The sequence below is a fragment of the Neolamprologus brichardi genome, chromosome 12, assembly GCF_056152115.1.
Source record: "Neolamprologus brichardi isolate AB-2024 chromosome 12, ASM5615211v1, whole genome shotgun sequence".
NCBI classification, from domain to species: Eukaryota; Metazoa; Chordata; class Actinopteri; order Cichliformes; family Cichlidae; genus Neolamprologus; species Neolamprologus brichardi.
This window is the reverse complement of record NC_142115.1, coordinates 29,219,759-29,245,517: the sequence shown is the minus strand read 5'-3', so window position 1 is coordinate 29,245,517 and position 25,759 is coordinate 29,219,759. Positions and strand designations below refer to the sequence as shown.

At 37.3% G+C, this 25,759-nt stretch overlaps 1 protein-coding gene across 1 annotated transcript in view; it reads right to left on the bottom strand.

Annotated features, from left to right (window-relative positions):
- Nucleotides 1–25,759, bottom strand: part of si:dkey-215k6.1 (transmembrane protein 132C) — a 257,482-nt gene that overhangs the window by 120,186 nt on the left and 111,537 nt on the right. The window contains exon 4 of the mRNA XM_006790028.3: nucleotides 496–636. Coding sequence (XP_006790091.1) covers nucleotides 496–636 — 141 coding nt within the window. The remainder of the gene's footprint in view (nucleotides 1–495; nucleotides 637–25,759) is intronic.

Genomic DNA, 25,759 nt, shown 5'->3' with positions numbered 1-25,759 from the left:
TATTTATTCTGTGATATACACATATCACCAATAAGTCCATAGGCAATAAGACAAACTTCTTTACTGGCAACACAATTACACTATGTTTAATTTCTGATTTCTTAAATTTCTGATTCAAAGATGGCTTACAGATTGTTGTGTTCAATAAAAAAACAGTAAGAATCTAAAAGAGCCATTGAAACCTATACCTTTTAAACTCAAAGCTAATGTATAGAGTACACAAGTTATGGTTATTGTTATTGTCAAAAAAAGGATCTTGTAATAATTTCTTTTCTTAAATTAACTGACACTTTTACTGTCGCTGTAAAGACAACTAAGACTGCTTTAAGAAATGTGTGGCACTATCATTCTTATGGCCCTGAAGCACAAAGATCAAAGACCATTTCCAACAGCTACTCACCCACAACTACTCATTATAAAAGGGATACGTTAAAGAGCTGCTGCATGGCAGAGGTAGCAGTTAAAAAAGAATAGATATGAGAGTTTGAGTCCTACCTCTCTGCTGTGGAGGAGGCCTTTCTCTGGCACATAACTGCCAACGAACTGCTTCCCGGTGCCATTTCCTGTTTGATCTCCCATGCGACAAGGTTGCTGGGCTTCACAGCCAGGAAGTTGATACCTGACTGGAACCACACCCTGCAGAGAAGAATGTAGAACGAGACAAAGTAAGAAAAAAAGAGAAAGCAAGGTTAATCTAAAGTTCACACAAGCACATTATAAACCGAAGAGAAAAGAAAGCTGAGTTGTTACAGTGACAGTTAAGGTACAATATGCTTAAAAATTCAATCTGCATCGCTTGGAATTTCCCTGCCCCGATTTTCTCACTGATTTTCTTTAATCTCTGATGCATGCCATACTCTCTTTGTATAGAACGCCTTTTAAAATTGATTCACGCAGCATGGTGCCGACTCCCACGGTATGTTTTGGTGGGAGAAGACAAAGGAGTGACAGCAAAGGCTTTTAAGAAAGTTAAGAGTTTTACCGAATAATTGCTGCAAGCAGGCTGAATCAGATGTGTTTTGAGGTGGAGATTATGGCTAATTCAGAGAATGCAGTTCTGCTTATGAGAAAGGCTACAATGAATTAGTAATTTTTCAGGGACAGGATTTGGAATTTTGCTTCCATTTTCCTTCTTCACTCCCGTTTCCTCTCATCAGTATGCTTCACCACTTTTCTTTCTCTTTCTGACGCTCAATTTTTGTCACCTTTCTCCACTCATCCCAAATCTTTTCTTTTCTTCCAGTCTTGTTTTCCTTATGTTAACCTTCTTTCAGTATAGCACTAGCATATTTTTTTAAATCCAGGTTTCTCTTTAATCTAGATAGTGTCCTCCTCACCTGCCATCCTTCTAGATGTTCTAATCTCTATTCCTTCATCACCATCATTCCCCAGTTCCTTTATTTTTTTCCAGCCAGGTCCACTCTTTCATCTCTCATTCTCATTTCTTTTTCTTCACCTCTTCCTATAAAGCTTCTGTTCACCCTTTCATCCATTCCTCTGTGATTTCTTTCCCTTCCTTCCCTGTATACATTGCTTCATCCCTCCCTCTGCCCCTCCTCAATCCTTCATTCTCAAGGCATCCTATAGTTAATCTCTTTATTTTCTTTTGTTGTTCACTCTCTCTCTAATCTGTCCCAGTGTGCTCTGTTCTATTTATCACCTTGACGAGACCCTCCCTCAGTTTATTAACACACTTTAGAAGCATGCATACACATGCACACTATCGTGTTTACGCCTCTTCTTATTAACACACACACACACACACAAACAACACTGACAAAGACACACTCTGAAGTAAAAAAAGTTTTCCTCAACACAGAAGTAGGAGGCAAAAAAAATTTCACTTTTTATTTCTTTCTCATTATTACTTTCTTGTGTTTCTCTTGCTTTATGTCTTGCCAAACATGCCATACCCTTCCCTTGATAAGCTCTCTGTACATGATATTCTTGTGAGTGTGTATGTATAAAAACACCTGCGTATGTCAGTAATAATCTAATCAAGCTGTTTTTTTGTGTTTGGCACAAAATTGTGAACCTCTTGTAACAACCTGAAAACCTACTTTTTCTTTTTCACTCTAAAGTATTTTTTTTTCTTGGTGTATTTTGAAAAGTGAAAACATTCCCCGCTCATCATTTTATATTTTGCTGCAATCAGGAAACATGAAGGAGAAAGGAAGAGCAAAAGTGTACTTTGTTCATTGTCTATGCAAATAAAATACAGTGAATATTTATTTATGAGTTTGCTGTAGTGCAGTATAAAATGAAAACTCCTATTTTATAATTCAGCAGCTGAATGTGGGAGGAAAAACTGTGCCATCATTCTGCATTTTCTGGTTCTGTGTCTCCACTCCTTTCCTTTCTTCAATCTCTTCTATCTCCCTTTCTCACTCACTTCTTTCTCTCGCCATCTCCCATCTTCAACCACCACACAGTTCAAGCCACTTCAAAGTAAAGTTACTACACATACAGTGGCAGCAAACGCATGTAAAGCAAAGCAAGTTTGGCGAAAGAGTCAGGATATTCTGTGAATGACAGAATGACAGGAATGGAATATGAGGGAGTAGAAATGTACATTTGAACATTCGCTGAGAAAAGCAAAAATCATTGGAGTGATTTTTAAAGGACAAGGTTTTTTCAAAGACAAATCATAAATAAAACATTTAGGTGGAAAAATGAATTTAAAAACAAAATTTCCCCAGCATACCACAGGCAATAAAATAAAACAAAATGCTAAAGTCAAGTGAATGCAATGCAATAAAATAGAATAACAGTCTCATGTGAGAGCACAAACCTCAGTCTTCTTGTAATTCAACATATTGTAATGTAACAGATCTCATGATATAATATCAAATAAAGCACCTTCTTAAACGCTCTACAGAAACATAATTTGCATCTTCATAGTATAAAACCATGCAAAGTCTTGCAATACCTACAATTCATACACATAAACAACCAAATAGTGTAACAGTTATGTCAAAAGGGAGGAAAAAAGCCTTTTGCTCGAGTGTTTAAATTACTTTGGTTTCAAGTACAGATCAGAGTGAGAACCATGTCAACATTGTGGTGTTTCCTTTTTTATGACTCTCATGTCTCTGTTGTCTCGACATGTGCCATTTTCTTGATACGGTAAGCGCCCTGACCTTGCAGTGATGTGAGAGGTCATGGATTAGCTATGTTAGAGGGCTTCAATGTGCTGCTCAATCTGCATTCCAACTCTCACCAATGGCCCTCAGCCCTGGGTAGTACCAGATAAAATAGGGTCACTGATAAAGGCGGACATCCTGATGTCTGCTCCTCTGCGAGCAGCCAGTTGAGGTGGTTTAGGCATTTGACATGGATGTCTCCTAGGTGAGGAGTTTTGAGCATGTCCTACCGAGAGGACATTCCAGGGCAGATTACATCTCTCGGTTGGCTTAGCGGCGCATCAGTGATCCCCTGGAAGAGCTGAAGGAGTTGGCTGGAGATAGGGAAGTCCCTTCCAATCTGGACCCAGACAAAGGGCAGAACATGGGTGGGTGGATATTAAAGTGGTTGACAGAGAGCGATTATTTAATTTGTATTTATCACAAGGCACCTAGTTGCAGTAATAGTGTTACTCTGAGTATGCTCTGTGTAACTGTCTATTATTATATTTCTATATTTTCCAGTTTTACAAATGGATCTTATGTCAGAAATCTATATTTCTGACACAAACAATAATACTTTAACAACTGCTGCAATTTTTTAATCCGATAGTTTCTCAATAAATTTTAGTTATCTACTTTATTAACACACCTACTGATGACTGATGCAGTTGGTTATGTGCTACTCTTTTGTTTGTATTATCATTATAAGTTTCAAAGTATATTTTGTATGACAAAGATGTGCTTATTGGTAGCTGTCACGCAGAAGAAATCAATACATATTTCTGCATTTTAATGAAATGACCTTTGGCATGAAACACTGTGTTCACATGTGCAACAAGGTCATTCAAATTATTGGAGAGGGGAAAAATCAGCACTCAGAAGTAGGTTTTATGTGGAAATATTAGTCCAGTGGATTGTTTTTCACATACCTTTTTCATAACTTGTTCATTAACTGAACCACACACTATTACACACACCATAAACAGTCTGCGATCTCTGTATAGTTATCAAAATGCTAATCGTCAAGTTTCTCATGCCAAAAATCAGCATTGATTCAATAAAAAGTGAAAATGGTGAATTTAAAGCAGCATGTGTTTCAATCAAGAAAGTAGAGTACTGTGTATTGACGGTTTACCCTTGAAATTAAATGCATGAAAAAATGTAAGATTTTGCTCACCTGACAGGAAATTCTGAACATGCATAAAAAACATAGACTGTCATATATGTAAGGAGATAGAAAGACACTATGTTCTTCATCTGTCAGGTCTTTGGTCGTATGTGCCTTTGTCCATGTCTGTCAGCAAAAAGGATGATGGACAAGGCTGCGTCCCTAAGCTGCTTCAGCCAAGACTGACAAGTCTCTATGTGTCGCTCTTCCTCTGTAGCTCTACTTTTTAGTGTAATGCAGGGAGACAAGCAAAACTTCAATGCGCTGTCTCTTTCGGTTTGTTTCCCTTTGTCTAATTCGCCTACTTCTTTATTAATCAGGATTATTTATATTTTTCGTGTACCTCATGCAGCTCTGTCATGAAACAAAATTATTATTCAGTATCACATTTTGCATTAGAAATGAACAAAGCCCAACAACTCATAATTACACACATAACTTGACCTTACCTTTAACTGTATAAAAAAAAGGTTTTACTCATTAAGAATTAGAGTGTGCTGCCCTTGGTCACAGGTAGCTCACAGAGCATTACAATAGATTTTTTTTCTCCTTTTTTTTTCTGGAGCAGTGCCTTGTTTATTGGCATCTCAACATTAGTTTTCTAAGTTGAGAAATAAAGAGTAAGTAAAGAGAAAAGGCAACGGGGCATCATGCCAAGAACCTACACTATAAATAAATTTCCCCTCTGCTTTTTTAACATCACAAATGCAATTTTTCTTTCTGTCAATGTGATTATGTCTCCTTTTCCTTTTTTGGTGTATGTTTACTTTACTTATGCAGACTGCCTTCCCTGTAATATATTGAGCAAACTCAGGTTTTATTACATATTTACTTGATTTAAATAAAAAAAAAAAAATCCAGATTGAATATGACAGAGAATATAGCTGGTTGAAGCATCAAATCGAGTCAAAATAATTACACTTGATTGACTTTGTTGAGTACAACTTCTTTTTTAAACCACCTTATATTTTAATCATAACCTTATGCATATTTCACCCACACTTACTGTTTATTTTACCAAAGAAACTGTAGGCTTCACCTATGAAAATGCAGAAATGCACTAAAGCTAACAAAGACTATGTTGTCTAAAGAGAAAGTGTAGATGCTTTCCTCAAAGGAATGCTGACCCAGGAAAGCAAGCAATAGGTGCAGGAACAAGATAACAATTTGCTCTGTTAAACAAGAGACTCACTTAAATCCAATTAATTCCCTTTACACCTAATTTAATCCTGTAACATCAGTTCCATTTTCAGACTGACAAAGAAAAAAAACCAGTCCTCTATTTAATTGTTAAATGTTAAAGCCTTCGCCAGGAAACAGAGATGCAAAGTTGTGTCTGAAACCACCATACCTTCTTAGTGGTGCCATCAACGCAGATGTAAAGCCAGATTTACAAATGTGTTGCGCCAGGGTTAAGTGGTTTTTGCCATAAAAAATGTACTGTTATTATTTACAAAGAGACCACAGCAACACGACTGTGATTAAGAGGAGAGAATTCATTTGTCAATTTTTGTGACCAACCGTCTTCCATATGGGTTTTTGGGAGTTCCTTTCTCAAGTACAAAATATAGGGGGAAGAATATGTAATTGTTGTACACAAACACACTGACTAACAACTGGAACATGCAATTTATTGAACTGATATCTAATGCTGAAAAAAGCATGTATTATTCTAAGTACTTCATATAGTGGTAGTTATGGTTGCATTGCAGAGATTTAAGAGCACATCCTAAAAGAATGAGACATTTTCCAACTTGTGTGAATGTGTTCGAAAAGCCAGATGAAGCTCTGATGAAAACATACAAATTTCTACGCCACCTAAATGTAAATTTGCTCCATAAATGACCTGGAACCACCAGTCAAAAGGAGCAACACAACATACTGACACTTCTGTGGCAGGAATTTCACAATGGGGTTCAAAGTGAAATAGCTGAAGAACAGAGAGAATAGATGGATAATGATGTTGAACCAATTCTAAAAATAATCAGGCCTTGGACCTCAAGCACAGTAAAGTCTGTATCTTGAGAGAAAAAGTCACTTTTTCTGTTTGATTTGGTTTGAAAGTCTGAAGGTAATATGTGTTTTTCTTCTGATCAATGCATTTATGTTAATAAACTTTAAACCTACATTTTTTATTCAAAAAAAAAAAAGATTTCAGAACCATGGACAGCGCACACACTGCGATCTCGTGAGCTGTGTCTCATTACTGTTTTTAGTAGTGGAGCTACACAAATTCAGCTGTATGCACTTTGACAATAGCTGAGATATCGATCACAGATGCACAGAAGACTCTCACATTATATCTCCACATCCATTTTTTTAAACTAAACAAATCTAGCATAGAAAAATTGTGGTAACACCACCAGTCGCAGAGTATAGAAATAAACTTTTATCAGTCGGGTATTTCCAGTTCTGGTTTATCTCCTAAAGAGATGTTGTCTTAATACATGAACACAATGTAAAAATATTTTTGTACAGCTTACAGTCCTACATTGGCGTCTGGTAATTACTGAAGCCTGTTTGATCATAACAACTCTCTCTGCCAGACCGCCACTGTAGGCGTACATTTAATGTACACATAGACATGAACATGGACCTATAATTATATGCTTTTCTCACAGCAAGTAATGAGCTGTGCCTGTAGTGTTAGTAAGTTACTCTTAGCTGAATATCAACTTGGATGGTTCTTGGCAGATTGGACATGTCATATTGAAATGAACTGACTGCACCTATTTATAAAAAAGCACAATTTTTGTAAATCAACCCCCAAATATCAGTGCTATTTGGGGGTTGCACTCACACGCTATTTTGCCCTGTTTAGGACATCTGCTCCACAGTGTCATGAAGGCATAAGTCCGGTGTTTGTTTGGAATTATTTGAAGTGGATCTGATTATAGGAGAGCATATTTACAGTTACCAAAGAGATGAAAAGATTCTGAGAGAAAGAAAGAGACGGAAGAAACTACTAGAGACAGAAGTGTGACACAGAGGCAACAACAAGGCTGGGGGAAATACGGGGAAGAAGATGGAAAGGGAGAGAAACACCGGCCAAGTATGATAGCTACTACAAATTCACACCACACTCGAGATCTCAGATGCAGGTATACACTTTTCAGGAGTCTGACTCTTCGATCCACACTTTTTTTTGTAAACATTACTGTGTTCACATGGGATTTCAGAATTACGGGTGCTGAGGTTCTGAAAAGGTCACCATGCTGTTTTCAGAAGAATAACACTGTGTACGACTGGTTTACAATTCATCCAGTTCAATCAACTGATTCATCCAAACCTTTCCAGCTTTCTCTTAATATCTGATTTATTGGTAATACTTTAGCTCATAACCTGGGCCTTGCTTTTAGCATGACCAGGAAGATACCAGTAACCTACGCATTTCTTTTGTCTTGCTTTTGGGTTTTGGGCTTTTCTCGATCAGAAGTTACAAGCAATGCCTTAATATTAGTCAGTTAGCCAGGTTCATTAAATGAACTATATATAAACAGCTTGTCCTTGGACCAATGTAAGCAGTGTAAATTCCTCTGTGTATTGACTCTAGGTATCTTCCTTTGTTAAATTAGACTATATTACTTGGAAATTCCATGTGTTTAAAGCTCAGAGGCTTTAAAAGGCTATAAAATGACAGCTCTCCTCAGCATGAAAGTTACTCAAAGGGCTTAGTAAGTCTACCCAGGATTAAAAGTGATTTGGACATGTTAGTAAATGTTTTAGGAGAGAAAAGAGGATTTTAAGACCTCAAGGTTTATGTGTTCCGCTGATGTTATTTATTAGTTTTTTACTTTACCAGTTGTTAATCATTGATTTTTCAACAGATTAGAAGTAATATTTTCAAGTTCATTAAACTGACACTCAACCCTCTCAAGGCAGACGTTGCCGATTTGCAACAGTTAAAAACTAACAACCTGATTACCCCACATACATATTTTATGAGGTTTTTTTTTATTCAGAAGTACCACTGCAGGACTTGGTTGTGCATTAGCAACAAAAACTTAATTTGAGCCTGAGAGGGTTAATCTGGCAAAAAGATGAGCTTTTAGACAATGTTAGTCACTGTGGTTATCACTATGGTGCATAACTGCTCAGAAACTGCACTGAAAAGTAGCTACTATCTAAATCTGGTTCAAGGCATAATTTATTCCTGCTGTCATGACGCAAGTAACAATTTCTTAGCTGAAAAAATAGATTCCTTTAAAAGGCTGTATATAGATACAAAGACAAAGAACAAAAAGACCAAGTTGTTTTTCTCTAGTGTCTCAAAGTGTGCTAAACATACAAGGAACATCCATTGTTCACCAGAAAATCTCAATTTTACCAAGGTCTAAAGCATTAGGAGAAAGTGAAAGCCTGCGAGGCATTGATCGTTGTTGCTACACACCCTCCTGTTAACTAAATTTATCTTATAGATGATCTTCAGGATGATTTAGCCCGAGCTGTTTAAGATGCCAACAGAGTGAAATGTACAGGACACTGTACAGGAGTGAGCCACTGTATGAGTAGTATTTACTGTATATGTGAGCCTGGACTCTACACCAAGTGACCTATAATGCCTTTGTGCAGGCTGGCTTGAGAGCCAGAACCACAGTCAGCTCATGTTACTGTCACGTTCTTGTTTGAAGTTCCTTCTTTATTACAGACATAGTGGAATAACAAGAGACGTATGGCTCAAAAGAAGATTTTCTGAGCTTTTATCTCCTTTCACACCATGCTTTCACATTCCCACTGCTCTTAGATGCAGAGAGCTACTCTTTAAATTCTTTAAGATGACCAAAAGACTGTTCAGTTCCTAGAAAGTCTGCTGATGGCTGAAATGTGTTCTTGGTTGTGTCTTTCTTATCAGGGTATCATGATCTAGTTTATACTTGTCTATTAATGTGACTAGATGCAGTTTTCACATGTTGCATCAACATGGAGATCTAACCGTTGTAATATTGTTATTCTCACCTTTGAAAGATGTGACCAGAGTGAAGTGAAGACACATGATTTACAGTGATCTATATCAATGTGCTTAGCACGTAATAATTATTGTAAGCAAATGATGCTTATTCAATAGTTGCCAGATGAAAGTGTCAGTTAAGTGATAAAAATGTAAATGTGAACCCAAAAGGAATTCTTCTCAAAACAAAAGCCATATGCTATGTGTCAAAACAAACTTGCTGCATGTTTAGCAGATGTGTCCAAGAGACATGAGTAAAAGCAAATGGTGTTTGTTGGGTCTGAACTTGTTAGAATAGCAAAAAGATATTAAAAAGAAGCACTGTAAAAGTGCATTTTAATGCCCTCATCTTATATATAAACTGGAGCTTTTGAGTAAGTAAACCAGTATAGCACGTTTTATTTCAAGTCTCAAATTACGTCATTGCTCTGTAAACCTGGTGAATGAATACATAGCAAAACTTTCTTAAGAATTTTATGTTTGGATGAAAGGCAAGTAGTAAATTTATATTATTCAAATGTGCTCAAACAACTGCTCAAACCTAAAACCTGTGCTTTTCAAGACGTGGGAATCCCATTTCTCATGGAAAATATTATTCATTGCAGTTTTGCCAAGTTTGCCAAGATTGCCTAAAGTGTGAAATGGTACATTCAGTGAAAAATTAAAGAAATATCGCTGCCAATGGTAACTAAAATGGCAGAAAAACAAGAGAAGACAGATGTTAAACAAAATTCAACCCACCACCTGCATATTCTTCAACACATTCTGTAAAAGATGCCTTCAATGGACATGAGTGGCATTTAAATGAGTCAACTGTCAAATCATTAAAATCTTGTTTGCTGCTTTTCCTGCTTTTTGAGAGGCAGAAGGAAAACAATCTGTTGTTGTGATCCCAACACTAAAATGAAGCAGTTACTTTTTTTTTTAAGTGTGACGAGCTGTCAAGGAATTGGAATCCTGAGAGAATTTTTTATTAATTTATTTATTTTTGAGCACAAGTTACTAGCTTATACATAATTCTTAGGTCATGAGATTATTGTAAAATTGACAATTACGTACACATTTTTCAATTATTTTTTTAAAAATCTTTTTAAGTATTAAATTCATAGTTCAGTTTTGAACATTTTAGGTGTTTAAGACCTTGAATGTAGTTTTTTATTGTTTAAGTTAGATGGACAGATTGGTATTCAAGTGTTTTATACTTTAGAATAAACAGATGGGGGTAATTTTTTAAGACATGGTGAGACAGATGGAGAGACTGCAAGTTTGGACGTTTATACTAAACATGTGTTAAGAAATTCAAAGCTTGATGTAAAAGAGCCCTGTTATGTTGGTCACAGGTCCAATGTGTCATTTGGTAGAACATCTGTTTTATCATGCTATTGAGAATCTTTCACTTTGTCTTGCCCTTTACTTACTTATTCTTTTATGTGCTGTTGCTGTCGTTGTTGTCTTTTTATTCTTTTATTTTTCATCCCTGGTGTTGCTACTGAATGATATTTTTTATGATTATTTTTAATATTTGCTTTATCTAAAGAAGCCACTATCATTCTTTTCTACAGGAACCCAATATGGCCCTATGTTTCAGAACTGTTGAACAATGTTGGCCGTTGCTGCTGATGCCTGATTTAGGCTTCTGCAGCTGCATCATAACTTACGACATAACTGGAAACCCCTTTTAACCCACAACTTTCCATGTATTTTGGTCGTGTAGTTACATTTTTCAGGAGGTGCATGTCAGGTTATATGGAAGCGTACGACATAGGGTTAAGCGGGTCTTCCAGTTACATTGTAAGTTACGATGTAGATTTCCCACTGAAGTCTAATTCAGGCATAAATCATGACAAACCATAACATCAGAAGTCACAAATTCATAATATTCACGTTTCATAGTTTATAGGCACTGAATAATGCCAATCAAGGCATCTATCAGCTTTAATGTTCATTTTCATTTGTAAAATTTGCAAAAATATCATGATTTTAAAATGACAGTTCAATTCCATATTGACTCCTTGATTTAAAATACACTGTTGTGGCATAAAGAAGCAGAAGTCCAAAAATAGGTTCTTTGTCTAATAAATTTTTAGAATTCACTGCTGTATAGTAAAATAGTGGCACCTAATTTGAATAACATGTATGCAGCACCATTCCATCTATATAAATTTAAAAAAAATTAGACACAAGGAAAACACTAAAAAATTCTGTACAGAACTGGCAAAGTATCTCAAAGGATCTGACACTGAGTAAGTTAAACAGAGCATGAAAAAGGGGAGATGTTGTGTACTTAGGTAGTTCGGCAAAGGTGCAAATGTCTGCAAGCTTAATCAGCTTAAACAGCACATCATAAATGTTTGGATTTTGGGATGTCACTGAGATCAGCTGATTTGCCAGAATTGCAGATAAGGAAATCACACATTACAACTTTCTGCAGTTCCCTTCCCTTTATTCTTCTTCTCCATGGAGGGTAATGCTTGCTGAACAGCCACAACCAACCCCACCAGGTGGTGTGATGAACAAAGGGATAAGAAATACAACCAGCTGCTGTATCCAAGACCTTAGCCAATGCTGTAAATCTTTCCTTGTCAGTTTCTGACTGCTTGAAGAGCTATACCAGACAGACAGAAGCCAGCAGAATCACCCAGATGTTCTCCACTGAACCATCCAAGATGCATTCTCGGTGGCAGGGAAACCATAAGAGAACAGTCCCACCTAGGGCGAGATGAAGCAATACTGGAAGAGTATCTGGCAGAAGGTAGTATACTGGAATGCCAAATGTGGCCTGGAAGTCCCAAGGTCAAAATGAAATACACCCCCTAGGGTGGTTGACAATGACCAAGCTAAGACCCTGTAGGACTTACAGATCCAGAAAGACCAATTGGTGAGGGCTAACCAACAGGATAGTAGTGGTGGACAAGCAGAGGAAAAGGGATGTAGTAATGGATGTAGCTAGTTATAGAAACATGAATAAGAAGGAACACATAAAAGGTTGATAAATACCAAGGGCTGAGAAAGAAGGTAGAGAAGGGTGGAGGCAAGAGCGGTTGTCACGGTAATGGGAGCACTAGGAGAAGTGACCCCAAACTACGCAATTGGCTCCAGCAGATCCCAGGCATGACTCCTAAAATCTTTTTTCCAGAAGAGCACAGTCCTAGGATGAGCAAAGATACTGTGCATGACCCTCAGGGTCCCAGGCTTCTGGTAGAGGACTCACTCCATCCATCCATCTATCCATCCATCCAAACAAGGTTTCAACTGAGAAATTGTAATTTAATCATTTAAATGTGGGGGCTTCATTGAATTCACTAAATTTAAAAAAAGTATGGAGGCTATCAAATCTAAGCTCAGTGCAAAGGACCACTGCAGAGATAAAAATAAATAAATAAATAAATAAACAAATGCTCGTCTATGCACAGCTGCAGCAAAAAATTATGAAGCCTAATAAAAATTTGGTACCCACTAAATTATTCACAAAGATGTTTGTGAAGGATAAACTGTAAATAGTTTATGTATCGCAAAGGGCCTAGTGATTTTTTTAACACCTCTGTTTAGTATAAGACTCAACTCCCGTATCCATGCATACATTACCATTATTGGAATCACAGCTGCACTGTACAACTATCCTGCAATGTATCAGCAAGTTTAAGCAATGATCGATAAACAGGAAAATGTCAAGTATATTGATTGCTATAAAACAACCATTTTGGAGTTCTATTGTAAAGCTCTAACTGATTAACAGAGCATTGATTGTAACACTAAACAAACACCAATTTCTTAGTGATCATTTCTTCATTGTTACGGTCTTTTCTTGGTGGATGAAGCCAAGTGCAGCAGCAGTTCAGTATATATTCAGCAATGCGTGGGACTTTAACAACTGCTTCTTTCGTACACATTTTTGTACAGGACATCGGTAATGTAATCTGCAGAGCTTGATGTTTGGATACTGGATTTCTTTCAAATAAAAACCCTCACACATGGAATCAAACCGCCCACTCCACTTCCCACCACACATGGGATTAGAACGACATATTTTTCTGTAAACAAAGGCACAGACAATAGTGGTGGGTAGCTGGCTTCTGTAGTAGGTTCAAGATAGTCCTCTGGGCTGCCATCCCAGATTAGCAATGTAGCTACCAGCTACTCAACCACAGATCACTAGCAGGCACAGACTGAAAGGCTGAGGAAGGACTTTCAGCAATATATTAAATCTGATCAGCAGGAAGGGTTTTTGTTCCATAATTAATATGATTTGCTGTTTTTACTTTCTTGTTTATTTTCCAGTACTTGGGGACAGTTTAGATTAATATTTTGTAAAAGGAAAAGCAGACAGGCAGCTGCTGAGGTATAAAAACAAAGCAAAACAAAAACAAAAAACACCCTACCCATGTGTAGTTTGTTCTTTCTAACATGGCCGGGGAAGTTTTGAAGACATCATAGAGAAAAGCACTAGTTTGCAGCTGGCTGGACATAACCAGTAAATTGGATGGTCACCCACTACTCCAGAACAAGATATAATGACCTCCAAGTAAAGGTTCTTACAAGGTCACACATGGCAGGTCATTCACCAAGTTATGAAGGCAAAGGGTCATTCAATGGGAGAGCAAAGGAAATATAAGGAACACAAGTAATGGCTGAAAACCTTGACAAGAAGGATTGCAGAGATCTCCTGCTCTAGAAGCCACCTGCTGTTTCAACCTCTCCGAGCATTCCAGCATCCATCTGTAGGCTATAGAGATATTTACTCATCAGTCTTCAACTTTTGTATGAAGCAGTATTTGCAGGGAGCAATGAACTGGAAGCCTACATGCTTTTATTCTACTGCTGTAATAAATTAATTCTAACATGAATAGTTTAACTTAAATGTAGTATTGATAGCATGTGTAATGGTCAGTAAAATGGAGTTTTCCCCACTCCATTGATGGGGACCCAATCACCAAATCTGCAAAAAGAAGAGTCAGACATTTAAGAGTCCAAGCTTCCTTTCCAAGAATGAGGCTCTTGATGAGAACTTCATATGTATGTGTGTAAGTGTGTGTTTGTATAAAACCTCACTGATAAAGCTACCCACCAAACTCACTGTCTCTACTACTTCTAGATCAGCTCTGATGAATTTAAATTGAAATGTAAAACATTTCAAACAAAGGAAATATTATACAATAATAAGCACAGACACATTTGAATCTGCAAACAGGCATTTTCTCAGCCAAAAAAAGAACATCCCATGTGTCAATAGGCTATACCAGTGGTAGCAAAGGTATAATTTGGCAGGGGGAAAACAAACAAACAAACATGTCAACAAAATCGGCAAACAACAGGTTAGCTCAACAAACAAAGCTGGAAGGAGAGACTCAATGATACAAGGGCAACTGGAGTCTGGAGTGTGTTTCTGGGAGTGAATGAAACAATGCTACATGTCATAACAGTTTGTTGTCCGAGGAGGAGAATGCTGTCAGGCAGATCGCTCACACACCCACTCATTCACACACAGCTCGACATAAACAGGTGAAGTGGATATTGGTCTCACTTGATCTGTCCGCTGTCAGGACACTTTTACACACACTTCTCCACACACACACATAGTCATCCCAACCACACCAACAAGTCTACAGTATAGCAGACCGGCTTTTAGTTAAGCCCTGGTAAGGACTAGAGATGGCACGATACCACTTTTTTTTATGTCCGATACCGATATATGAATCCGATTATAGTGTATTTTATAATCAATAAAACTGTCTTTTTTAATTTGCTGCATTTTGTATAAGTTAATACTCACGTCTTAAAAAACGAAACACTTAAGCTATTCTGTTATACCTTTATGCAAAAAATACACTGCATCCAAAATATTTCATAGTTCAGCAAAACTGATCAATCTAATAAACATAAACCTACAGCATCCTCCCTATTCTGGTATTTTGAAGAGTACTTAGCGGAAATATTAAACAACCTAACTAATAGGGTTGCCAACTCCCAGCAGAAAAAAAAAGAAAAGGGAACCAACCCCCATCCCCCGCCTCATGATGCTTAAGCGACATAATCAACTTCAATTTAATGCATGTGTAAAACAAATGGACAGAAATCAATTATTTTTCTACAATAATTAAATAGATTCAACATTTTTCTTCAACAGAATTTTCCCTGTTAATGCCCTACCTGCCCCCCTGGCAAAACTTTGCTAGACCTGCCCCTGCAAATAAATAAATGTTACCAGCTGTCAGCTACGTAGAAAAGGATCCTGGTGTAGAAAGTAATATTAAATAAATTCTAACAACAGCTTATCAAGCTTAAACATGTTGCTGTTGTTTAGCCGCTGGTTTCTTCTTTCTGGTGCAAAGTGCATTTAAACGCCACAGCCGCTCTATCACGTGACACAAACTGCTCTGGCTAAGGTCATGAGCTGGGTTGCGCCATGTCACAAATTTTGTGAGGTGCTTTTGTGATAGTTAGTGGATCGGATTACATTTTTTATTTCTCTCCGATATCCGATCCAGTAATTTAGGTCAGAATCGGACAGATACCGATAAGTAATATCGGATCGGTCCATCTCTAGTAAGGACTATATCTTTTTTTTTTATGTCCTGATATGTCAAACCTTAAAACTGACAGAAAATAATCCAGATTAATAACAATCAAAATTTAAAGATTTTTGCTTTAGACAATCAACTTGAAACTTTCTTCATCCAATAATAATTACAAACAAAGTACTCTGGAAATGAGATCTTTGCCTTCTCTGCAACCAGCAAAGCAAATAATAAGGTATCTGATTGGTTGGAAAAGGAGGATATAGGGCTGTTCGATATAACGATATATACCGGATGACGATATAAAAACGTCTATCGTTTCATTTTACGCTATCGTTTGTTTCGTCGTGTCGCAAAATAAACTGTTTACGGCAATATTTTTTCATGGTTTTGATGGTCACTGTAGTGGCTATATTAATTTCTTAAAGTTCTCTCTTTCTCTTATATTTTATATAACCACACTATGGATGGACAAGCACCTGTTTTTATGCATTGTCGTTAGCAACAACGACGGTAACACCTTCGCGTGTCCGCTTGTTCCACATAAACCTTTCACAATAAAGCTCAAGATCCTGTTGAGACTTTTCAAAATAAACTGAATCACGTGAAAGAGCAGATTATTTACGGATGAGAAGTAAAAAAGAGCCGCCAGGTGCTAAAAAATAAATCTTAGACTCAAACGTTAGAACAGGCAATCCGCAGCACGCCGTGTAATAAATACTCACAAAGAAAACGGCGGCCGTTGCAATGTATCGTTTCATGCATGGGTTAAAACACTTGACTCCAGCTACATGACGCGCAGCTGGAAACACTTCCCGCAAGACGAGCTTTTGGTCATATCGCACAGCCCTAGGAGGATGTGTTTGAATTCTTTTTACTTTTTAAAATAATCAGTAGAATATTCTTCCCCAAGGAGGAAATGTGTCACTTTTACTTCCGTTCAATCAATATGATGGAAAATAAACATAAACATAAATCTCTTTGAAGGAGCTAAACTGCTGCAATTGCTTGGCAAGTATGCAGTAAAACTATAGGCTGAAAGTTTGCCCATTACTGCTGCTACACTATGATTTTCCTAATTAAGGTGGAAGAACAGTTGAAAGGACAGTTTCTGCACTGAATAATGTTAAAGTGACTCATCAAAACTCTACGTGCCTCAGCAGACTATAGAATAAGTAGAACTATTTTAACAGTGCCTACAATCAATCATCATGTAATACTTTGGGAATTTCTATTTTCACAAAAACACAAAGAAAAAGTGAAAAATGAGCCCTGTTATGCAAATTTCAATGTGCTTAATGTTGTTCCAATGCTAAACAAAGCCAAAAGGTTAAAAGAGTCGCCTGCTGTGATAGAGAAGCAACACCTAAGGGTTCCAATTGCCATCAGCGAAATTTAAAAAAAACTCAGCACAGGGGTGCACTTTAAATCCTTCAAATCCTTTATTTTCTTTCATGCTCCACTAATTCTGCTATGTGGAGTCACATGCCCATTTATACACAACACTGCTTGGTATGCAGCAGCAAACATGCTAATTATAAAGCCCTTTTTAAAATTTAATTTTATTTATTTACTACAAATACATCAGGTGTGTGTGTCTGTGTAAAATCTAAGTGTGTGGAAGGAAGAGAGAAGAATCAACTTTTAGAAAAGGGATACTGAGAGAAAAATTGCATGAAAAGATTAGAAAACTAAAATTAGAAACACCACTATATATATATATATATATATATATATATATATATATATATATATATATATATATATATACACACACACACACACACACACACACATTAGGGGTGCAACGATACAAAAAATTCACGGTTTGGTTCGGTTCGATACTTTGGTGTCACTGTTTGATATTTTTTCGATACAAAAAAATGTTCATGCCTTTTTTATTTGTCATTTATTAAAATTATAAATATATATTTTAACTCAAAAGTACAGTTTTTAAATTTAATGTTGCTGAAACAACAAAGTAATAAAAAAATAAATCTATCTGATTGAGAAATCACTCATCTTTGGAAAAGAGAGTTTATTACAGAGAAATGGCTCTTTCCAAAATAAAAGCTATACTATACGCTTCTTCTGGGCTATATTCTCAGCAGTATATTAAACATATCAGGTCCCCATAAGGAGAATCATGTGCTAGCGGCTGTCTAAATGACTCGGGTAAAGTTTGTAGCATGCGTGCTTGTTGTTTTTGTCTGCTTCCACTTGTCTTTGCACTAGGATGCTGTCCGAGTAAATGTGCAGTCATATTCGTTGTGTTCCCACTAGAGCTGTCAGCGTTAATCTCGTTGAAATGACGTTAACGCCACAACACGGCAAATCTCCGTTAACGAGCTACCGCGGATCGCCCTGTGCGTGGGGCTGGACGGCCAACAAGTTAACGAGCTAACTGCGCTAACACACTAGTTCCCACCCATGTAATTGAGCATTGCGTGGCACATCCGACATACTGTTTTACTTTTGTCCATGACGCGCTTACCTTCAGGGTCATATGTCACATGAAAACCAAAATAGTTCCAAACGCCAGATCTGAATGAGGGTGGAGGAGGTTCAATTTGCCATGTTGCAAGGAGAGCTTAACTTCTGTCTTGCTAGCTTTCCCTGCGCTCAGTGAACCTGCGTTCGACTACTCCGCCTAGGCTGCACTGTCGAGCGCAGATCCACTGAGCCTCAACACAGACAGCATCGTCAGAAGGAAAGTTGATAAAATAAATTAAAAATTTTGTATTGTTCGATACATATGCGTACTGAACCGAAAGCACTGTATCGAACGGCTCAATATCAATACGAGTATTGTTGCACCCCTAATATATATATATATATATATATATATATATATTTATATACACACATACACACACACACACACACACATATGTATATCTATATCTAGATAGATAGATAGATAAATTTTTCCCACACGATGTTAGCATCTCATCAGCTTTTTTAATTATGAAAAGTAGCGTGTTGTATGATTAAAAAGTCAGAAATTGCAGGGACAGGAGCAAATGACAGAGATGAAAAAACAGAGAAATGGAAATGACGAGACAGCCACAATGACCTTTAAGGACTACAGAAAAAGTGGATAAACAAATATACTGACATGTATATTATATGGGCTGAGTGTGGCTTCATGCATGCGTATGTCTCTGCTTCACTGTGTGTATTTGACAGACGTCTCTGTCCCATCCTGTCTGTCTTTGGGCCAGGTGCTGCCTTGTGATAACAGCTCTACCCCCCACCTCTCCTTGCTTCCTTCACCTCTGCTCTCCTCTATCCTGGCCTGACTAAGTCTACTAATTCAACATGCCACCAATGAAAAGCTTGTTTCTGCTTCATCAGTCAGGTCTTTGGAGCTCATTCAACAATAACATCCAGGGTAGAGTTTTAGGAGCTCATTCAGTGTGGCTATCTGAATTTATTTGCCACAGCTGACTCATCTACACTGCAGTATGGAGTTACAATCAGAATGAAAAATAGAGATGGCGAAAGCCTAATGGGGAGAGAACGGAGCTGCTGGTTGGAAGGAGGGTCACATAGACTTAATGAGAAGGAAAAGTATGTCAGAGGTGCTGAGGCACCAAGTCTGACATCTGCACAGGACTAATGTTGTACTGAGCAGATCCCACGTGTGAATGCTTGGATACTGGATTTAAAAAAAAATGGTTTGCAGTTGCTATTATTGCTTTCATTTAGGCACCTAGTTGATTCTTGCAAAGCATATCTTTTTGGAGTTTATTAGTTCCAGACTGAATCCCAAAAATTGCATTAAAAAGAGTTTAGATACTCTACTTTTGTGTGTTCACGAGTGCTTGTCACTAATTACTTTACTCAATAATAAAGCCAAAGCTAGAATGCCTTAATCAGCCAAAGGAAATTGAAAATAACATTTGATATTTTCTTGAACCCCAAGTTATACTATGGAGAAAATTACTGGTTCATGACTGAAAAAAAAAAAAAAGATATTGTGAGCTGACCTTATTTATTCTGATTTATGCAATGCAGTTGGACTGCTTTAAGCTGTACTTTTGATCCATTTTGTCTGCCTTGAATAAAATATTTTAATATTAAGGGACTTTCTGTTTAAATAAAGGTTAAATAAAGGTTATTCTGCCATTTCACCACACCAATGGTGTGTAGAACTGCCATGTAATTTTGCTGGACCAATGATCACAACCACTAATTTAAATTAGAGGTTGTGATACGTTAGTATGTGTAGCTTATATGAATGCAAACACATTGTTATTATTTGTATTCTTTAAAGCCAGTCCTATACATTTTAATTTCACAAGAGACCCTAAACTGATTGTTCACAAACTGGATACTTAAATGTTATATCCTGTCACATTTTTGCTTATGTGAGCAGTCAGCACAAGCTCAGTGCATCTCCTTCTCCACCCCTTGGTTTTGCCATGATGGATAGAGCCTGCTGTTATCCTCCTTTTCTCCTCCTCTTCTCCTCCCTTTCCCCTCCCCTGCCCCCTGTCAATAGCAAAGATTTCTGGTGAAGAGAAGAGGATTGAAAAGTGAGAAAAGCAAAGAGTGCAGCGGATACAGAGCCGATCCAAAGGAAAGGGAAAAGAAAATGGTAATAAAAGCACGGCAATGGGATGACAATGGTTAAAGACACAAAATAAGAACAAAACAAAAACCAAACAAAAAGTAAATGCATAACTTATCTTTTCTCTTTGCCGCTCAGAGAAACACCTTTAGTCTATGTGCCTGAGTGGTTTCTGACTAAGACTGGATATGACTGCCCATATGTGAAAGAGGCTGCACACAGCGCTGAGCAGGACAAATAGTGCCGCAGTTCCTTGCAGTGTTTAAACATACATCTATTTGTTAGCAAGACTGCAAAATTGTCTATATGTATGTATTTTTTTCTAAAGAACAAAACAAAACAAAAATCCCCTACTATAAATAAATCTATTACTTATAGGTCACTCATATCACATTATTCCAGTGAGAATATACACACATCATAGCATTTCCCACTGCATTTTCAATCCCCTGTCTACTCCCATACTTCCACACTTCCCTCCGTCATCCAGATTCTTGGTTCCCTTCTTGCTGCCTTAACTTTTTACATTTAATTCCTATCAGTGCCTACTCTTTCCTCTCATCCTCTTCACTTTTTCTTCCCCCACATTTATAACAAACTCCCTCTACTGGCTTTCTTGCATCTACCTCCATCTTTTCCTCTCTCCCATTAGACTATCTGACTGAAGCTCTTATGTAACTCCACATTGAACTCTATAGGCATCTTCCATTTTCATCTCCTCCATGTCTCCATCGCAGAATACTTGTGATTATGGGTATACTAATATCTACTAAAACTGAGGCCTGTGTCTATCTATATCTCTAACTGATCAAATAGGTTAAGTGTTAGATAACTGTCTTGTGGATAGCAGACACGATTGGGTAATATATATACTTTTTTTTTTGGATGGAGGACTGGATAGCTGAAAAATTGATTGGCGGGTTCACCGGCAAACTCTTGACTGGCTAGCTACCAGTCTTTCTGGCTCAGTGCATGTATACATTCTCAGGATTGCTTATACAAAGATGTGTATCCATGCATATGTGTGTGTATATGAGGTTGTTTGTGCATATATAGTGCAACTGCTGCTTGTCTGTCTATCTGCATGCTGGTTGCTCGATCTGTTTAATTTTCATATAAATTATTTCCTAAACTTCCTAAACACTGCTTCGCTCTGACTGGAGGAGAGAAGAGGAGGTTGAGTAATTTCCATGTCTATAGACTCAAAATGTGTGTATGTATATAGTACATTATTCCAATTTTTTTTTTTCTACTTTCCTATGCTGCTCATTATAACCCATCAGTAACTGTAGATATTTTGGTGACAGGTCTCCTGTGATGCCACCCACTACTTCTCATATTATGACAGCTTCTGGGAACAAATACACAAAAACAGCACATGGCATCACATCCTGTAGCTTAATTCTTAAAGCACCACTGGGGTCCTGGCAGCTTAGCCTCATCTATCTGTTAAAACTGACATTGCATTTGAAAGAGAGACTGTGGGAAAGTGAGTTAGCGAATTTTTATGTTTTCTGCACACATCAGTCACACATACGGCACGCTCACAGGAGTCATGAAAGTCACTTCTGTTTACACACAGAAATCAGAGTGCTTAAAATGTTTTAGCTGCAATACAAGTGCAAAGTACTAAAAAAAAATCACAAAATTCTAGCACTACATAAGGCCATTTAAACAAATACATACAATAATAATCAGAATTATAAAATAATTACACTTTTGATATTGTTTCTTTGATGAATACAATAATCAGCATGTCATCTGATACTTGATACTTTCTACCAATGGATTTTTATGGACTGGTAAATGGACTGTTTCGTATATAGTGCTTTTCTAGTCTGAGCACTCAAACCACATGAAGCAAACACTAAACTGAAGCACTCCATACTGAATAGTCTGTTTTGATGTAAAAAGAAGAAGGGCTGGGTAGCAATTTCCAGTAGTGACACTCAGCATAATTACCAATAATATCTCCACAAAAGAAGCTCAAAATACAGCAACACACAAAAAAATATTACAATATTGGACTATGTCATTGCAAATGTTGTTTCTGGCTACAATAAGATTATGAATGGGATTTAAAATGAGCTTCCACACAGTGAGTTTAAAACATGCTGTATGGACCATTAACTAGAAGGACATTGTTCTTTTTTTATCTCTGGATTTTAAATCCAGTTTTCAACTCTCTGTTCAGTTTGTATTGTGTTATACCCCATCCATGCCTTCTACTTTTCTAACGGTCCCCTGAAATACTCATTATACAGACAGTTCTCTGTGATCTAATACGCCTCTGTTGCTTTCGCTATTCTCCATTGGAATATTTCAGTCTATCCCTCCCTCTCTCTTTCTCTCCATCCCTCCCACATGCCACCTCCATGCTGGAGGACTCATTATGCAGACCAACTCTCTCTCTATCTCTCTTATCACTCTCTACTGGAGTACTCATTACTGCTTCTATGTCCCTCACTTCTCTGTGTCTCCTTCTATCTCTTCCATTATATCTTAATGTCTGTATAACATACTCACACAGAGGCACACTGTAATGAGCACCGTAACTTCTGTTCTTTGTGCAAAACCAAGGACAAAAACGTACCTTGCCTGTCCTTGAGTTAAAGTTATTATTTACAGACTTTAAAAAATGGCAAAATTACATGTTGTATTAGTAACTTTTTTTTTGAGAATTTGAGTTTACTAAGATCTACAGATGCATCTCATCTTCTCAAAACAACGCACAGATACTCCACTCAGCAAGTCTAAAACATCTTGGCAAGTGATTCTGCAGAAATATATAATAATAGAGGAGGCTTCAGAGAAGACGTAGAGCCAAGAACACAAGCCTGGTAGGCAATAGCAAAGGATGATGAGTGCATTCTGTACCTATAAAACTTGGTCTTTGCCTGCCAGTTTGCAGGGCCTTCAGTTTCTCTGTGACACAAGACTACACACGAAGAAAGCCATCAGGGAGTTTTGATCAAGAGGTGTGATCCACAAGCCAGACATACAGCTTGGACTCAAGAATACCCCCTGCTGGGTTGTCAAAAATGGATCGGTGATGTTAAAATACCCCAAACATTCACTAACCCTCTGTCACATCCCCAGAGATGAGAAAAATACAATAAATAAAACAAAAATTGTGCGAAATGTATGTTTAACATTGCATGTTGATTTGTATAAATTGTTGTATAAATGTTTGATATCACACAATAGATATGGCTAGTAGATCATAGATCACGCATATGAGAGTGTTTGTTTAACTTAGAAGATTGGGGTTCTTATCTCATGTGGGTCTTTTATGATTATTATCTTCTTGTTTGTTTGTTTTTTCCATTATTTTCCAATTGTGTTATTAATCAGTGCTGATTATAGGCTTAAACACCTAAATGACTTCTCTAGTGTGAAGAAAACAACATGAGTTGGATAAAATTGATTAAGAAACCCTCTTTTTGAACAGATATTATGGTGTCTTGCGGTGGCATGACAGCTCTGCTTTATGCTTTTGTTGGATACTAGGTTTGAAGACACCAGAAGAGATTTAACAGGCACGCCATTACATTTCCCTCCTTCAGGAATTCAACAAAAGTCAGCCTCTTCCCTCCTTCTGTTATTTCTGCAAAGTGATTTTGCTCACACTCCTTAGCACTCAGTTTAGAGAGTTCCCTCTGACCTGAACCAATTAACTTGCATTATTTCAGGCATTTACTTCATGCTGGCAGAGATCTAGCATAGTGGTTTTGTATCAAGTACAAATTAAATTCATCAGATTGCCTCAGATTGTTTTATTACCTACTGCATTGTTCTACATTTGGACATTTTGTGGCCCTCGGTGACATCTGGGAATGTTATACAACTGAGAAATACAGAGACTTAAAATCCATTGAAAGCCACAAGTCTAAATTAAGGAACTGATATTGAGATCAAATCATGGTGCAAAATCTTTAACACTTTATAGGCCACTAATTGAAATACTTGTAAATCTGTGTGTGTACATATGTGCATGTATGTGTGAGTCCAAGAGCATCTGTGCCTAACTGTGTGTGTAAGGTGTCTTTGCATATTGTGCTTTATGGGCAGATAAAGAGGAGGCCTTGCAGGAAAGCTGTCTGGCAACTAATCACAATATGGCTGCTTATATTAATTATCTGACTCTATAACACAAATGATAAACTCATATTATTAAGTGAATCAGAGTAGGCAGGAGCATGGTTGAAACAGTCAATAACATGAGAAAGACAAAAAGTGAGATACAGATTAAGTATAGACAACAAAATGAACAGGATAGATGGCAAACTATTTATCTTTTTTGCTATTCTTTAATTTTTGTCTTTTCTCACTCATTCCTTCTTGTCCCCATATTTCCGTTTCCCCTCTTAATTTTCTCTTTCATTCTCTTCTTCCCTGAGAGATACAAGCAAACAAAGCTTTGCAAGCCCTGGAGCTCTGTGGTTTCCCTCTATAGGGGTTGGAATACAACACAGAATTGAGACTACCTTCAGAGCCAAAGATCATAAAGGAGATCAAACCATGTAAAACACGCTACTTTAAAAAAATTCACTGTGTTTTTGTGTGTGTGTGTTTGGAAGAATGTGTATTTGTTTGAATGTGTGTAAGCTGGAACATTTTTCGTTAAGTACTGCTAAGATTAGAACTGAGGGGGGTTTTACAGGGGAGAAGAAAAGACAGCAGAAAATGGAGTAAAGACTGGAGGCATCTCTGATGCCTTTGTTTTTCCAACAAGCTGCTCCAACAAATGTGTTTAACATCCATTTACAGTGTTATATCCCTTTCATACACATGGCCTAAAATTAAATTGTAGAACATCCTATTTATTCATTCTGCGTCTTTGCCAGTTTTGGAACTCTTTTTAAAAAAATCTATACAGTATACTGAGTTGTAAAGCAAACAGTGCACTAGACACTAAAGGCAAAGCCTGAAAAAACTGAAGGGAAACGAGGAACCATAAAAAATAAAATAAAAAATGACAGGAAAGAGAGAGGGATTGAAGAGGAAGAAATAAAAAAAACAAAAAAAATGAGACAAGTGGGGATTTTGCTTTGAATAATAGCCTATTCATCAGTGCTAATTTGCTAGGCTAATGTTCTCACTGAGCTTAATGGGGAGATTAGCCTGGCAAATTAGCACTGATAAACGAGCAAACATGAATCATGGTGGTCAATCATAGAGCCAGCCATGTATTCATACCATACTACAGCAATGAGAAGCATCTGTTTAAAATGTGTTTTTAGTTCGAGTTCAGCAATTAACTGCCCTTAACGATCACGCTGCCTTGCAATAAACGTGCAGTATAATAGCAATGGATAGAGACGCAGACAGGGACCAAAATAACCAGCTGTACAACAATAACATGAACTGACATCTTTGCTTTCCCTACTTTGAACTTTAAATGAAATGGATTGGAAATGCATAAAA